This window comes from Mustela lutreola, chromosome 9, assembly GCF_030435805.1.
Source record: "Mustela lutreola isolate mMusLut2 chromosome 9, mMusLut2.pri, whole genome shotgun sequence".
Lineage (NCBI taxonomy): Eukaryota > Metazoa > Chordata > Mammalia > Carnivora > Mustelidae > Mustela > Mustela lutreola.
The window spans coordinates 130,826,553-130,844,812 of NC_081298.1; the positions used below are offsets into that span (position 1 = coordinate 130,826,553).

At 40.2% G+C, this 18,260-nt stretch overlaps 1 protein-coding gene across 4 annotated transcripts in view; it reads left to right on the plus strand.

Moving 5' to 3' along the window:
- LDAH (lipid droplet associated hydrolase) overlaps positions 1-18,260 on the plus strand; it is a 108,705-nt gene that overhangs the window by 42,700 nt on the left and 47,745 nt on the right. For all 4 annotated transcript variants that reach the window (XM_059132547.1, XM_059132546.1, XM_059132548.1 and 1 more), the window contains exon 4: positions 1,153-1,322. In XM_059132547.1, the coding sequence (XP_058988530.1) occupies positions 1,153-1,322 (170 nt within the window). The remainder of the gene's footprint in view (positions 1-1,152; positions 1,323-18,260) is intronic.

The following is an 18,260-nucleotide window of genomic DNA, read 5'->3' on the forward strand; positions in this document are numbered from 1 at the left end:
ATGGGTTCTGGGTACCTTTCAAATGAGTGACATTGTGGCAAGAATTTTAGTATTCCAGTATTTCAAACTTTAATGACCAATTTACTACCTTGTGATATTTTGAAATATTACAAGTGCGTAGGGAAAATCTATTGGAATTTCCCATATTTATAGAATACCAGAGCTGGCAGCATCCTCAGAGAGTGTCCAGTGAGTTCATTTTTTTCACTCCATATTATTTACTGTGCTCATCACAGAGGACACAGGAAAAGGTGGACCTTGCCTCCAAGGAGCTCACAGGCTACGAGAGGAAATAAACAGACAATTATACAAGTATGATAAAGTGCTCTAATAAGAGTGGAAAAGACTGGTTAAGCACAAAGGGAGGCTCATTCATTTTTCTTGGAGATTAGCTAGATAAAGTTTTAATTAGCTCTTGAAGATTTCAGAAGACAGTTCATTTATGAAAGGAAGAAAGGATATTTCAGGTTAAGACTGCTGGTTAAAAGGAACAATTTACAACATTTCTCCTTAAGCCCTTCAGTCTAAGTTCTTCAACAAACAAAGATTATCTAAAATAATGAAGCAGTGTCATGGGTTTTCTTAGTTGTCTATTAATAATATAAAATAGCCTAACCAGCGGTTCTCAGTGTGTGTGGTCCTGGGACCAGCAATATCAACATCTCCTGGAAACTTAGAAATTCTCCGGCCCCAACCCAGACCTACTGAATCATGGAGTTTGGTGGTGGGGCCCAGCAGTTACTGCTTTCCTAAATCCTGCAGAGGTTCTGATACATGATCAAGTTTGAGAGCTAGTGGCCTAAGCTAACTATAGTTCATGGACTATTGAAAATTCATGGATTTTGAGGCCAGAGAGACCTGGGTTTGAATCTCACCATTCTTCCTTCATTGATGTGTGACTGTCAGTCTATCACCTAATGTCTATGAGCTTTGGGATTTTCATCCTTTCCAGGACTGTTTTAAAGACTTGCTGATGTAATTTAAATGAAGTGTTTAACACTGTAGCTAAAATATTATAGGCTTTAGATAAATCGGAACAACTACTATTCTTGTTAGTTAGTTGTTGTTAGTTGTTAGTTTGTAGATTGTTTTCCCAGTAAGTTTATTACTTTCCCTTACTGAGTGATAATATATTCATATATTTGCTTTTAGATTCAAATGCTCAAAAAATCAACGACATCTACGGACTACAAGGTCAAGTGGAACACAAGCTAGCTTTCTTGAGAACTCATGTGCCAAAGGAAACAAAACTTGTGGTCATTGGCCATTCCATAGGCTGCCATATTAACCTTGAGATTCTGAAGCTTGCTCCTGAACTCCCAGTAAGTATGCTTCATGAGGTGATTGTAGGTGCCAGATTACGCACTTGCGCAAAGCCTCCTCAGCTTTCCTTCCCTCTTTTGTCTCTTGTTTAACTAATAAGTAAAACAGACAGGTGGATATTCTATAGCTGCCTTTATCTTTATCCATATTACTGTGGGCCTGTGTGAGTGTATGTTCATGCAGTTTCCATGTGTTTCAAAAAATAATACTGAAGGAGGTAGAAATTTTCCAGATGAGTGCCATTTAATCTAGTATTATCTGGAATTCTGAAGTTGCATATAACTTGTTATTTATAAAGGGGTATTTTAGAGTAGTCACCAGCTAAGACCTCGACAAGAATCTGTCTTTATTGAGCAGATATTTTGCAATATCATCGTCATCAGTAAACAAACAGCTGTCCTTACAGAACACTAAATCTGTATTTAGTCATAAGCCTGGATCCTTCTCCATTCTGTAGGTTCGCAGCCTTTTTGAGACATTCAATTCATTCATTCACAAATGATTGGGTCCCATTGGGTGTCAGATATTATGTGAGATATTGGAGACAAAAAGACCTATTTAAAGTGCCCAAGACATCTAGTGAGCTAGAAGAGACTTCAAAACAAAATGGAAACTCCTACTCTCATGAACACGTACCATTGAAAGGATCTATTGAATAGATGCAATTCACAACATAAATTATTTCTTGATTCAACAAACACATATTGAACACTGGCCATGTGTCAGGCCCTGAGCTGTGTTTTAAGGATATCCCAGTGAGTAAGGTAGTCTTTGAAGTAAGAGAGTCCAAAGTCTAGTGGAAGACACACGAACCCACAGGGCTGATAACTACGATTGTGTAGGAGTGTGAGGGAATGCTATTTAACTTCGTAATCTGAATGCAAGATAGGAAGTGATTCCTTCCTGGAATCTCTGTGTCCTAGGATTTTGACTTTTTTCATTCCATAAGATGAAAGTCTCGAGAGGAGTTTCAGAGCTCCCTGGAAATTCTCTTCTACTCCTACCAGCTTGGCATACTAGGTCTCACTTGCAATTGCCCTTAGGAAACATATAACTATAGCCTCCCTGGGTGTGGGTTTTAATACCGAATGGAGGTTGTTAATTTTCGTTTATTGGGTATAAAAAATGTATTTCGCATTTCTAAGTGTGATTTCAATAAATTCAAGATTGTTTTCCATTCACTGTATTATTGTTTCTACTCTTTTTCTTTTTCCATAGAAAAGGTGTCTTAATTGGAAAGGAGACTTTATTTTTGTTTTTAGCATTTTGCATGGCTCCTGATCTCTTTTTTCCCTTCTAAATCTCCTCTAATGTGATGAGATTACCTTGTAGTTCCCAGCCCTGCCATTCCACGGTTCTGTCTGCACAATTGCCAAAAACCCTGGCTCTGGAGCCAAGGCACCTAGGTTCATATACTTGCTGTGTATTTTGTCTGTGTGACTTCGGACAAGTTACTGAGTATCTCTGTACTTCCATTTCCTCATCTGTGAAATCGGGATGATAATATATGTTCTCCAAGGGAGAATTAAGAATGGTACCTCAGCCTTAAAAGTTCCCTAATAAGTATTAGCTGTTCTTATGATGGTGGAAACGACAGTGGAATCATTGGCTCAGTCACTAGGTTAAGAACCATATTAGTTATACAGCTGTGTAATTAATTGCCCCAAAATGTAATAGCATAAAACCATACTCATTTATCCTCCCACAGTTTTTGTGGGTCTGGGATCTGGCGACAACACAGCTGGGTCCTCTGCTTCAGGGTCTCTCATAAGACTGCAGTTAAGGTGTCTTCCAGAACTGTATTCTCATCTGAAGATGGGAATTTGGAAGGATGTGCTTCTAAGCTCACTTACATGGTTGTTGGCAGGACTCGGTTTCTTGAGGGTTGTTGGACTGAGGGCCTTGGTCCATTAGTGGCCCTTGGGTGGAGGTCACCCTCAATTCCTTAACATGTGGGTCTTTCTAACTTGGCCTCATTAGAGGAAGTATGGTAGAAAAGCAGAGAAAGTCTGCTGGCAAGATAGAAGTCACAGACTCCCCCCTAATTACAGAAATCATCCCATTACTTGTACAGTATTCCATTTGTTAGAAGTAAGTCCCCAAGTCCAGCCCCCCACCAAAGAGGAGCAGAACACACTGGAGCATGAGCATGAGAACTGAGAGTCATATCAGAAGCTGCCTACCCCACCACTACCAGTTAGTATTTCACTTGTGCAGTACACGATCAAGCATACAGATACGTAGAAATTCAAATACCCAGTTTACTTCCCAGTGTAAGAGGTGAGTTGGTCCTGTCCAGTAAAATGTAGCAAACTGATGTGAAATACAATTTGGGGTTATTAGTTATCCCATGTGTTTTGAAAACTTAAAAAAAAAAAAAAGAACTTTGAAGAAGAGAATACTTGCATGTGGGTAATGAGGAGAGCATTACTATTTCTGATGGTTACTTTTATGTGTCAGCTGGGCCAGGCTGAGGGACTGGTTATCAGTTGTTAGCTGGTAAAACATTTCTCAGTGTGTCTTTGAGGATATTTCCAGAAAAGACTAGCATTTGAATCAGTAGACTGAGAAAAGATTTGCTCTCACCATTGTGAGCAGGCATCCTCCAATCCACTGAGGTTCCAGATAAAACAAAACTCAGGAAATGGGGATTCTCTCTCTCTCTCTTTCTCTCTCACTCCCTCTTCCCACCCCCCAACTTCTCTCTTCTTGAGCCGAGACATCCATCTTTTCCTGCCCTCTGACATTGGGGCTCTGGGTTTGCTGGCTTTCAATTCTAGGACTTAACACCATCAGCTCCTCCGGTTCTGAGGCCTGTGAACTCGGACTAAATCATACTTACCACAGGCTTTCCTCATTCCCAGTTTGCAGATGGCATATTGTTGGACTTTCTGCCCTCCGTAATCATGTGAGCCACTTCCTTTCATGAATCCCCTTTCATATATATACACACATATATATCCTATTGGTTCCTTTTCCCTGGGGAACCCTGACAAATACACTGCTCATTTCTGAGTCCTTCACCGTCTTATTAACTTAATCACTGATCTGTCCTTTTGATTTTTGCTTGCTTCCCACTGATTCTGCATGTACCGCGTGGTTTCTCTTATGCATATTTGCAAAAAGTTGTTCAACACATTGGTTTGAACCCATCTCTCCTTTTTGGCATGCGCTCACATATCTATTGGGGAAGAAGTACAGTGCATTTTTTTTTTTTAGAAGTACAGTGCATCTTAAGGAAATGCAGCTTCTTATAACTCCTTTTGCTTTCGAGCTTTCTCATTACTGCTGTCCTGCCAGGTGTTCTCGCCCTTACAGGAACCGTGGTGAAAAGGGGAAAGGGAAATGAAACATGAGCGTAACGTAGTCTGTTCGTGGAGGCATAACTCATACCACGATTATAGAGCTTTCAGAGAGACATACGAAACTGTGTTTTCTTTAAAAGGGTGTTTTCTAGAAAATAACGCATGTAATAAATTGTCCATAAAGGTCACCCAGGGAGGAAGGTGAACATCTGTATGGTTTTTATTATTATTATTATTATTATTCAAAAGCTTTGTCTGGTTCCAATTAACTGCATTGTTGAAGTCCCCCCACCCCTCTTTAAACACCTGGCCCGGTTAATATCAGTGGTGTGATCCCCGCTGAAGTGTTGAAATTTCAGTGTCTCTGGGCTACTCTCAGACGGCACAGTGCCTGCGTGCCTGAAGTTAGCATTGACACGCTCCATTTCAGATGCATTTGACAATCAAGTAAGTTTGTGTAAGCCAGAGTGTTGCAATCCCTAATCATTTTGCCAAAAATAAGTTAGCTGTTATGTTTTATAACATATGAAGTGTGATAATAAGAAACTTGTGTTTCCATCTCTTCTGTTATTTTTACTGGAATATTTGACTCCCATAAGATTTTGAAGACATATGTGTAGTTTAGTAGCTGGTTTATTTGGTTTTATTTTGGTTCAGTTCTTTACAATATTTTTATAACTAATTATAGGAAACTTTGGTCTTAAAATCATTTTAAGAGACTTATTACATACTTTCAACATATTATCTGACCTATATTTTAATATTAAGAAAACTGGCTCTTTCAAAAATCTGTTATTCAAATTTTTTTGTTTCTTTAAGCAAATTTGGTACGTAGAATTGTAGAGATTCTTCCTGTTTTGACAGTAATGTCCAGTAATAAAGAATTTTAAAAGAAGCCCAAGAAAATAGGTTATTGGAAGACCGTTCATAGTATCTATCGTGACTGGTAATAACATAGTTTTAGACTCATAGGATCTTAGAACTGAGATGGGCTTTAGAAGCAATCTCGTCTCGTCTTTCATTTCACGCATGAGAACTGAGAGCAAGGTCCCTTGCAGGATGCAGCCTCAGCTCTGTCTGAATCCAGGGGTGGGGTACACTTATATTAGCTGTGGGTATCAAGAGAGTCTGAGAAGATACTTGATGGCTCTTTCACACTTTGGATGATAGCAGAGCCTGCAGATAGCATGGTATCTCCTGGACTACATACAAGGAGTTTCATGCGGTCCATTATGGTGCAGCTCAAGGAGCAGGAGACCCCATGAATGCTGCTTTAGCAACTGGGGGCTGGAGCTGGAGTAACTGGAACAAAAAAGTGATAGTCTTATCCCCACTATTTAGAATCTTCCTTCAACATTGGTCCTCTGTGTGTTAAAATTGTGCCATCTGATTTTGCCAGTAAATTGTCTGCATAAAATTCAAGGTTGGAAGTTGAAAGACCTTGATTCTTAAGTGGGCTCTGCACCGAGTTGTGAGGAGAATCTCAAGTAATTTTACTTTTATTCTCCTCTAAGTATTTATATAGCATTTTATGAAAACACTTCATTCCCTTCCAGGGATAGCAGGTCCTTCAAAAACTTAATTTTTTATATCGTTTGGCGTTTCTTGGGGAAAATGCACAATAACATAGAGCTTCCTTTGTCTGTCTGGTTGGCAAAACGATCTTCTGTCTAAATGAAATTTCCAGATTACTTAAACTCACTTTTTTAAGCACCAGCCTCTTTTATCCAGTTGGATAAAATGTGTCTAAAATATATTATTTACTTATCTTTCTTCTTCAACAATGCATATTGATGTAGAGGAATTAGTGATTCAAGGACATCATTTTGTTAATGTTACTATACTATAGTAAAATACAATCAAGGATATTTTGCCTATGTCCTGAAATTTCTTAGGTAATAGTGCCTTTAAAAAAAAAAAAACAAAACACTTCTCTTGTCTGTTTATTTTATAGTTTCAATGTCTTCTCCCTCATTTTTGGTTCCCAATTCTCTTCCCTCCTTACAATTTGTTAATATAATTTGCTGCTAGTAGAGAAGACAGATAATCATGTTAGCATTTTGTCTCAAGTGAGAATGAACAGGTCTTAAATGCATAAACAAGAGTAAAATTGATGAAATTAAGTACATAGATTTTGTTATTGCTTGGAGCTTTTTTGTTTGTTTGTTTCTTTTGGGTCCCCAGTGGTGTTTTAGATACAAAATCTGAGAGACTGAAAACACAAACCACAGTTACAGCTGAGAAGCTTGAAAATTTTTACTGAAGGATTTAAAATAGCATGTTAGATCATGTGTATGTTGACTTTGGAGTACATCTTATCTACAGTAGGGAAATAAATAAAATCAAATATTCTGTGAACAATGAGATTATTTAGACCATGGTGCACTTAAACTATTCTAATGAATCTTCATGTCTGCAGTCAAAGTTAGATATGTTTGTGATAAACATTCGTGTAACATCACTGCATCGTCTTCAACAGACAAGACAAACTGGAGAGAGGGGAAAGAATAGGAGCCCATTCATATGTCAAAGTAACTGTTGCCAGAGCCCTGTCCCCTAGATTAACTGGTAAGAAACAGAAGACAAAATGAGGAAGTCCCTACCATAAGGCTCTGAAGTTTTGAAGAAAGATGGCTCCTAACTGGGTAGATCAGAAAAAAAACTTCATGAAGAGCTCGTATTTAAGTGGAAGAAGACTGAGTCAATACTTAGAAATGTTTATAAATAGGAAGTTTGATGCGTTGTCGGTGATAGGGGGTTGTTATATATTCTAAGCGGTGGGAACAGTATGGAAAAAAATGGTTTTTATCACCGGCCACATGAAAAGAGCAGTGAGTGGTCTGATTCGGATACATGCAGGGGGCAGTGGGATGTAAGAACCTAAGCTGACAAAAGTGGGGATAAAAAAATTGTCCCCAGGGGCGCCTGGGTGGCTCAGTGGGTTGAGCCTCTGCCTTCGGCTCAGGTCATGATCTCAGGGTCCTGGGATCAAGCCCCACATCGGGCTCCCCGCTCGGTGGAGAGCCTGCTTTCCCCCCTCTCTCTGCCTGCCTCTCTGCCTACTTGTGATCTCTCTCTCTGTCAAATAAATAAATATTAAAAAAAAAAAAATTGTCCCCAATGTGGATGTGGGCTCTATATCCTGAGCAGTAAGGAGCCAGTGAGGGACCTGTAATGATAATAGTCCTGAATCAGATATATTAACCTCTCACCAAAAAGGAGAGTGAATTGGAGAGAGTGTGTAGAATAAGAAGCTAACAGCCACATGATAAGCAAGTTATTATTAGTTCAGATGAGAAATAAGATAGTATTTGAGATTTGCCAAGGGAACCTATTAAGAGAGAAACAGGTCATAGATGTATATTAGGAGAATGACTATTTGATAGAAAGGAGGATGAAGAAGAGAAAGAAGCAAAAGGTATAGTAATTTTCCAAAGTAATAACTACATTTGTTTTTTATTGAATTCTGAAGTCAGCTCAGTGGGTTGCAACCAGTGGCTCAGTCAAGGTAGGGTAGGCTGTGCTACACAAACACGGTGTCGGTAGCTTTTAACAACAAAGATTTATTTACTGCTCATGATACAAGTCTTTCAAGGGTTGGCTCTACCATGTAGCTCTCACTGTGCACTGTGCACGCCTACTCCAGATTCCGGTTTAAAGGAGTAGCTTCTGTCTGGCATACTCCAGTCTCATGGCAGAAGATAGAAAGGAAATAATGAATGACCCACTGCATTTTAAAACCTCTGCCTGGAGGTGACATTTGTCCCACTCACACAGCTTTTACACAGAGCAAGTTATATGACCAAGTCTGCCATCCAAGAGGCTGCAAAGTGTCATCCTCCTCAGAGCAGAGAAGTGTATGTTTGCGAACAATCAAATAGCATTTTAAAATATATATATGGGGCGCCTGGGTGGCTCAGTGGTTGGGCCACTGCCTTCGGCTCAGGTCATGATCTCAGGGACCTGGGATTGAGCCCCACATCGGGCTCTCTGCTCAGCAGGGAGCCTGCTTCCTCCTCTCTCTCTGCCTGCCTCTCTGCCTGCTTGTGATCTCTCTCTGTCAAATAAATAAATAAAATCTTAAAAATTTTTTTTAATATATATATAATAAAATAGAATAGAAAATATGAGAGTGGATTATATTATGAAACTTCTGTTTCACTTTTTATGGGGTGTATTGATTATCCTAGATTACAGTGTAGAGTATATATCTTACTATGAATCAAGGTAAAAAAAGGAATGAAAGCCATTACCCTAGACTAGAGTGTACCACATGCTAAAAGGAGAGAAGGAGAACATCAAGAAAGATGTAGATTTGTGGTGAATTAAAGATGGCCATGGATTCTTTGCCAGTCTTCTCTCCAGGGATGAAGTCTCTTTCCCTTCTCTTTTGAATATGGGCTGAGCATGTGACTTTCACCAATGGGATACAGTGGAAGTGATGTTAATTCCAGGCCTAAGGGGACTGGGAGCTTCTGGTTTTTTCCTCTTGGAAGCCAGTTGCCATATACAAAGTGCAACTACCTGAGACCACCACACCGTGAAAAAGCCCAAGCTGGCCACGGAAGGGGATCATGAGGCACCAGATATGGGTGAGACCTTCTTGGACCTTTCAGCCTATCCCATCTGCTACTGAATGCAGCCCAGGGAGGGACCCCAGCCAATGACACATGGTGCAGAAATCCAGCTGAGTCCTGTTTGAATACCTGACCCCACAGAATAGGAAAGAGTAATCACTGTGGTTTTAAACCATAAGCTGGCGGCATGGTACGTTATTAGCAGCAGATAACTGAAACAGGATAACAGAGTTGAGTTCAAGGAGAATGTAAAGCTTCTGGTATTGGTAATCAGAAGGGCATTAATGACCCAGAAGAGAACACTTTTAGTGAAGTAGTGGGAGAAGGGGGCCTCAGGCAGTTAGGTGATAAATGAATTGTGTTCCAGGAATTGGCCATTGAAGAGGAGGAGACAAGATTATAACTTAAGGAAGAAGCTGGTCAAGAGAACATGTTTTCCTATAAGTGGGAGAGAATTCAACATATGTCGAGGGGAATAGCCCATTCAGAGAAAGCTGCTGCAAAGGTGTCAGGAACATTGGTTGGAGGAACATCATCATCTACTTATCTTTTAAATCTGCACCCAGGAAAACTAGGGAAATGAAATTTTTCTTAATCTTTGACTGCATCCTTGCAAAAATGTTTCTGTGATTTAACTTGGTCTTCATTTGATACATGTTCCCTGTACTTGGTTCTTCACTTGAGTCTGGAAACCTGAAACAGTTTTTAAAATTAATGTATTGTCATTACGAACAATTATAGCCAACAGTCATTTGAAATTTACAGAACATGTTTACATGTAACAAGGTCACGTGACAAGCTGACTCTTCCATTTTGCAGATACTGAGACTGAAGTAACTGGGAGTTGCGTGTCTAACCCACATGTCAGTTGGCCATGAAGGGACACAACTAGGACTCTGCCTCCTGTTGTCTGACTTTCAGATTGTTTTCCAGGTGAAGTAGCTAGGAAGGTGATGATTATAGATGGCATAGAGTAAGTTACTGTAACAAACCACCAAAACCTATTTGACCCAAACATAAGATTTCTACTACTGTTTCTTTACTACTTGAGTTCTTCAAATAACACAAGGAAGGCTTTAGTGGGAAGCAGGTTGATGCTCTTGGGGGAATTTCAGAGAAAATTCGGAGAAATGAGAACATGTATGTGTTTTCTAGAGCAAGGAAGATAGAGGGACTTGGTGTTGAGGCATGGGCCAAGGGCAGAAAGTGAACTCAGAAGACAATCAGAATCCTTGAATTGAGCTGGGGGCAGCAGGGGAGTGGGAGTATGAAAAGAAGTGGATGATTCTGGAGATGCAGTGTCAAGGAGTGCCACACTTATGTCCTCGGGAGCCACCAGTGACCCCTGCTACATGAAAACCATAAGCGTCAGGCAGTCAGTCAACAGCTACCCTTCTTGGTGGAAGGCTCCCAGCAGAAAATAATAAGTCCCCTCCTCTGAGGAAGGTTTGTACTGAATATGGTGAAATGTGACTTTGCCAGTCACTTGTGCATTTATTTAAATGCATATATTTATCTGTTTGTGTGTGTGCACACACATTATCTTTTCTAATTACCCAGGAGATTACCTTGCTGAAAGCCGAACACATGGAAAGTTTCAGCTTTGCGACTTCAGCCATGTTTTAGTCATCTGCATATTTTTTTTAAATCCTAAAATTGCTTTCAAAGTGGAAAAATTGTGTGGGCTTTTTTCATCTTTTCATAACTCAAAAACTATTTAATATATTTTTCTCAAACTTAGCAAAAAAAAAAAAAAAAATCACCTTTGGGCTGAAACCAAGCATGGAAAATTTCACCACAAAGGGCTAATTTTTTGGAAAGCTGCAAGAAAGTGAAAACAGGGGTTTATAATAAAACATTCTTCATGCATGTTAATCCTTAGTACTTTATCTAATGCATTTCATCTGAGTGTTTTTGAGCCCTGTTCAGATTTAAATATTGAACCATTTTAGTATTGGTGTATCCATGATCCAGTTCGATACGGAAAATTTCCCCCATCTTCTCGCAGGTTCAGTGTATTAAGAGTAAGTGAGATGTGTTTAAAAGGACAAGTAGGGTGGGGCGCCTGGGTGGCTCAGTGGGTTAAGCCTCTGCCTTCGGCTCAGGTCATGATCCCAGGGTCCTGGGATCGAGCCCCGCATCGCGTCGGGTTTTCTGCTCAGCGGGGAGTCTGCTCCCCCACCCCTGCCTGCCTCTCTGCCTCCTACTTGTGATCTCTCTCTGTGTCAAATAAATAAATAAAATCTTTAAAAAAAAAAAAAAAAAAAAAGGACAAGTAAGGCAAGTGAAGTGAAGTGGCCATGAGGCAGAGAAAACCTTACATCTGCTCGCACACACGTTAGCACCTCCTCTTCCTGGCCTGGGAATCGGTGTGAGCGGAATGTAGTAGACGACAGTAGGTGCTCATTCGGATAGCTAAGCCAGCATTTCTCAAAGTGACATCAGCATTACTTGGGGTCTTGTTAGAAATGTAGATTATCGGGCCCTACTCAGACCTTCTGAATCTGAACCTCTCTCTGGCTGGGACCACGTTCTCTCTCACAAGTGCCCCCCGTGGTTCTGACATTTGATCCTGCTGGGGAGCCACCAACCTAAGCCTTCCAAAAGCTGGGGGCACAGGATGTGTGGAGATACTGTGGACAATTAAATCTGTCCTTGGTCTGTCAGCTCTGTCTTCTCACATCACGCCCTGGAAGCAGGAGGAACGCTAATCAGGTTCTCTAAAGGAACATTGTTTTTGTGTCTATTTCACATATCCTAGCTCCTTCTGCCTGTGATCTGATCCTCAAGCACTCTGACCCTCTTTTTTTTTTTTTTTGTATTACCACATCTAAAGACTTTATTTATTTATTTGACACAGAGATCACAAGCAGGCAGAGAGGCAGGCAGAGAGAGAGGCAGGGGAAGCTGGCTCCCGCTGAGCAGAGAACCCAATGCAGGGCTTGATCCCAGGACCCTGAGATCATGACCCGAGCCAAAGGCAGAGGCTTTAACCCACTGAGCCACTCAGGTGCCCCGAAAGCATACATTCTTGCCTGGCTACTCCTCTGCTCTATCTCTGGTTAGATGCAGCTTTCGAGAAGCTTTTGCTGACTTCATGCAGACTGCATGTGGTGCTTTTCATTGTCTTCAACTCTCTCTAGGGTCTCCCCATCACAGTGAAGTGCACTGTAAAGTGGCACTGAGCCACCCAGGCGCCCCTACTCTGACCCTCTTGAGTAAAGGTGCTGATATCCAGATTGTTCAGGGAAACAATGCTACCAAGAAGTAGTTTCTCATTTCCTTGAGTTGTCAAGGTCACACCTGGGGTGGGCCCATGTACGTCATTCTCATTTCTTTGCTGCCTTAAGTTCCAAGATTTAAGTAGTAAGGTAGCAGAAGTCTGTCAGTGGAAACTGACTTAAGCCCCGTTCTTCTGTGTGCAAAGTCTCAATCTTACGTTTTGCATTGGTCCTCTGCATTCCAGCAAACCTATGTCTATGTTATTATGTCTCTAGGCACTGAAGTAGCTGTGTTTGTGGCATTGTATCAAATTCTGAGAATATTCTCCTGGTGATGGAAGTCATCAGTCCGCGGTAGGTGGGCCTTGAGCTAATCACCCAGGGCTTGCTGTTAGGATGGAAAATTCAGACATAGCCTGGGGGAGGTGTTGAAGCAGTTTAAAGGTATATTCAGTAACAACCCCTCTCAGCTAAGCATGAATACAGCTATCTAAGCTGATACAGACAGAAAGGGAAAAAAGACTCGTTTTTAAATTGATCATTTAAAATTTTTACCATGAAAAACTTAAAACAGAAAAATTAAAATAATTGTATAATGAATCTCCAGAACCCATTATCCAGATTAATGTAGCTACTAATATTTTGTTATCTTTACCTCATTTTCTTCCAGGTGAATTGTAGCCTTCATGGTATTCACCCATAAATACTTCATTGTGCCTGTTTTAAAAGGACCTTTTCTTACATAACTACCATATCGTTATCACATCTAACAAAATTATTGGTAGTTCTTTTATAGTCCATATTCAGATTTTCTTTGTCCCCAAAATGTTTTTTTTTACAGCTGGTTTGCAACATCTTTCTTTAGTTTAAAAGTTTTCTTTCCAATTTTAAAAGTTCATATATGTTTCTAAGTTTTAGTAAGTAGGAGAAAAAGTAAAAAATCAATGTAATTCTGAAGATTGGTGTAGTATCCAGAGAGACTTAACATATGAAATGTACCATAAATTGCTTTCATAACTCAACAGAGTAGCTTTTTAAAACTGAATGTGAAATCGCTTAAAGAAAAGTATGGCTAGATCATGATTTTATGTAGGTCATTTTAAACCTAACTAACTTGTCCCTTGAGTTTCCATGTTTAGACCAGAGGATAATACAGCACACCCTCTCAACTTTTATTTAATGTGAAAATTTGAACTGTTTTTACATTGTTATTTATTAGGTTGTAAAAATTTATGTAAGATACTTAGTTCTCTAGTATTAAAGTGATTAAAGTTTAAACTACAAACTATTTTTAGAGTGATTAAAGTTTAAACTACAAACTATTTTTGTTCTGATGATTATTATATCACCATAACTGTCATTTGTGGGTCTTACCAAGTCTTTGATGGGCTCCTGTTCCCATTTTCTACTTGAGGAAACTGAGACCTAAGACAGAAGTCACTTGCTCAGAGTTAGACAGCTGGAAAGTGCCTGTGCTAGAATTTGAACCCATGTGTGTTTGGCTCCAAAGTCCATGCTCCTACTGAAGAAGAGCTGGCTTATAAAATCTATCAAAAAATATGTACCTAGCACAATGCATGATACAGTGTTTAATAAATTAGTATATGGTAGTACTTGGTTGTGTCTGCTTATTGAATATATAGTAGCATTTAATAATGCTTGATAAATGGACCTCAGTAGTAATCAAAATGAGCTGCTTCTATTGCAGTATTTGAAAGGAAAATGTAGAGTTGTGATATACTTCTGTATACACTTTTAGATAGTCTGAACAGGTCAACAACAGGTGCCTTATAATGGTGACCTCTCGGGTTAGAGGTAAGGGTTATTAGAGGTAGAGACCCTGCATTGTTTCTGCTATTTTACTATGACTTTGTGTTATCAGAAAAAAAAAAATAAGTCCTCTAAAAATTGTCCAAACCCTTTGAACCTACTCATTCTTTTCTTTGGAATCTATATTAAGAAAATAATCTCAAAGATAGGAAAACACTCATGTACAAAAGATATTTGTTGTAATAAAAGTTGGAAACACCCTACTACCCAACTCCAAAGAAAAGGTTGAGTATGGAATGTGCAAGTGTCATAAATATATTCTCAGAAGACACTGTAGAACATAAATTATCAAATGTAAAGGGTGTTAAAATATATACAGAATATATGAGTACAACTGTATTAAAAGAACATACATTTAAAAGCTTGAAATAAAATTACCAAAATGAATATAGTGATTGTGTTTGAACTGTCCTAATCATTTAGGGGTTATACACTTTCTCTTTAAAAAAAAAAAAAAAACCAATGTGATTGCAAGAGTTCATAACAGAAAGCTGGTTCAGGAGAGAAAATTTTTGGTTATTTGTTACACAGTGCTAGATAAAAAATAAAAGGGGAGAAGTAAAGGTAAGGTCACCGTCATGGTTTTTCTGCAGGAAAACGCCCCTCTGAGATCAGTAGTGGCACCCGGTCGGTAGCGGCATCTTTAGCAATAGCAGCAATCCTCGCCTCTTACCTTATCTTACCTACTCTTCCTCCTCTACTCAAGTAGCTAGACGTTTGTCCTTCCTTGCAATTTTTTGTTAACAAGCTTCTCCCCACTCCTAGAATAATTGGGATTATTGCTAGGAATGTCTTTTTTTTTTTAAAGATTTTATTGATTTATTTATTTGAGAGAGAGAGAGACACAAGTCAGCAGAGAGGCAGACAGAGAGAGAGGGGGAAGCAGGCTCCCCACTGAGCAGAGAGCCTGAAGCAGGGCTCAGTGCCAGGACCCTGGGATCATGACCTGAGCTGAAGGCAGAGGCTTAACCCACTGAGCCACCCAAGTGCCCATGATAGGTATGTCTTTTGATGGACTCTTTGTGACTGTTATTTGAATGTGATTAAAAAAACAAAATTGAGGGGCGCCTGGGTGGCTGCAGTGGATTAAAGCCTCTACCTTCGGCTCAGGTCATGATCCCAGAGTCCTGGGATCGAGCTCCACATCAGGCTCTCTGCTCAGCAGGGAGAATGCTTTCCTTCCTCTCTCTCTGCCCACCTCTCTGCCTAATTGTGATCTCTGTCTGTCAAATAAAGAAAATCTTAAAAAAAAAAAAAAAAAAAGAAAAGAAATAGCTCCTTTTAAAAAAAATTGATTTTAAAAACACACACACACAGGTTGGGATTTGCATCATCATACTGCTACAATGAAGCTGGGTTCTTTTTTAGAACAGTAGAGCCATCATCAGACCATGAGGTTCATAGTGGCTAGGACTCTAAGAGGCTCTGGGGTATGAATGAGTGTTATCTTTGTGAATGCCCTTACAGTTAGATGAATACACTTCTGAAAAATAGAGCTCATACCTTGCCACATTTCGACTTCATTATGCCAATGAACTGGGCATTCACAGAAGAGCAGATTCACAGAGCCTTGGTGCATGGAGCGTAGAAGAGCTAGCTTGCGAGAGTATGAACACAGATGAACACATTTCTGTGAGGTGGTTCTTCTGTGGCTCCTGTATATTCTATCCAGAAGATTCTTTTTAGGTCTATCAGTGTGTGGCGATGAGAACGTTGAATGTGATCTGAAGGAAGGAAAAGGCTCTCTAATATGGTTGTCCTGCATGCTGAGGCTGTTCTACCCTCCCCTCTTGCTTTTACGGAAAATCTGTGAACAATATTCAACACAGGCCACAAAAAAGTCCCTGAAGTGGAAAAACCCTAGCAGTCATTAAATGAAAGATGCTTCATGAGAATAAAATGTGGTTGCTTTGAGATCTTGCATCCAAGCCAGTTCAGGCTAATTGCACTCGGCTGGGAAGAAGCCAGATTATCAGGTGTCAGAAAGGTATATTGATGAATGGATAAAGATTGAGGCCAGCATCATTTCTGGCAACCTGTCCCTAGGGAAGCACACAGTAAATCATTTCCCAGTATCAGTCCTACAGAGACCAGAGGGAGCTTGCATAAATGAAGCTTGTAGACAGTCCAGAAACTCCATTTCAACAAATAATTTTAATTTATCTCCACACCAGTGGAGCTCTGGGAGCTTCTGTAGTAAACTAAATTGAGTGTTAGGGAGACAGCCTTTTCCTTTTTCATAGCCCAGGACCCTTGGGGACATGCTGAGGAGCTTCTTGAGCCCCACTGCGGAGGAGAAAGGCTCTAAGGGCTTACGTCATTTTATATCATTGTTGGCTGATGCCAATTCAGAAGTGATTTCATAAAGTCTCAGGGGCAGATTGTGATTATCTGGGTGTCAGGGGAGTTCTCCTCAAGGTCCTCCGAGGGAGATGGCCTCCTCTGTCTCCTTCGACCAGGGTCTCTGCACCTGCTCTGTGCATCCCTAGTACCCCCTCCTCCCTGTTAGTATTTCTTCTTGCCCACTTCCTTTCTGGCTCCTCCTACCGCCGCCCAGCAGATGCCGTCCATCCATCTTCTGAAACCATCTTAGATGCCAACTGCTACAGGAACTCGTTCCCTGATTCTTCTCAGTCATTTTTATTATCCTTCCTTTGAAACCTTTTTCTCATAATTCTTTTATACTCTACCTTGTATTATAGGTATTGCATATTTATTTGATTTTCCTATTAGATGTTTAAGCTTTTCTTTCCCTCCCCCTTAGGTTGAAGTATAATTTAATTCAATAACTCTTTTTTTCTCTCCCTGTTCAATCTCGGTATTTTCTGCGACCTATTTTTCAGTCCACCAATCTTCCCTTCAGCTATGTGTAAACTCCTTTTACACCCACCTTTTGCAGCCTCAATTCAGTTATTGTAATTTTTGCTTATGAACTTTACATTTTATTATTTTTGTTGTCACCAATTCTTGAAATTCTTTCATGTCTGGTCATCTCAATATCCAAGTTTCTTGCGGTCACATTTCTTTTTCCTTCTTTGTTTCTGGTGGTCTCATCTTGTCCCTCAGTCTGTTTGTATATGAGTCAGTTCTCCAGAGAAACAGATGTGTGTACCTATATGTGTACATACAAAAGGGGATTAACTATAACGAATTGGCTGACACAATTCTGGAGGCTGACAAGTCCTAAGAGCTGTCGTCCGTAAACTGGAGACCCGGTAGGGCAGATGGTGTATAAGTTCTAAGGTCAAAGCGGCAAGCTCGAGACCCAGGTAAAGCTGACATCTCAGTTAGAGCCCAAAGGCAGAAGAAAAACAAAAGCAGCAGCAGAAATTCCCTCTTACTCAGCCTTTCTGATTGGTTGAGGCCCATCAACATCAGGGAGGGCAGTCTCTGCTTGACTTGTCTGCTGATTCAAATGTTTATCTCACTCAAAACACCCAGAATAGTGTTTCACAAATATCTGTTCACCCCATGGTCCAGTCAAGTTGACACAAAAAATGAACTGCTGTGGCATCTGAGGGGCTCAGTGGATTGAGATCCAGCTCTTGGTTTCAGCTCAGGCCATGATCTCATGGGTCATGAGATGAAGCCCCATGTCAGGCTCTGTACTCACTGGGGAGTCTGCTTGAGTTTCTCTCCCTCAGGCCCTCCCCCCGCTCACTGGCTTGCTTGCTTGTTCTCTCTCTCTCTCTCTCTCAAATGAATAAATAAATAAATCTTTAAAAAGAAAAAAAAGAAGAACCATCGCTGCTTAGTCAGGTGTTCTTTTTTTTTTTTTTAAATTGAATTCCTAATGTTATATATGAAAAATTACTAAGACAGTATGAAGCTTCTGTGTTCCTCCATGGAGAATTTCCTTTTGCTTTTGACTAGCAATTACAGTAAGGACGGATCACACATTAATGCCATCCGGACTCGGGCTGAATCAACACTGCCTTGGTGAGAGTTGGTCTAGGTCCAGTTGGTCACTGCTTCTAGGGGGTAAGCCTGTAGTATTTCCCACT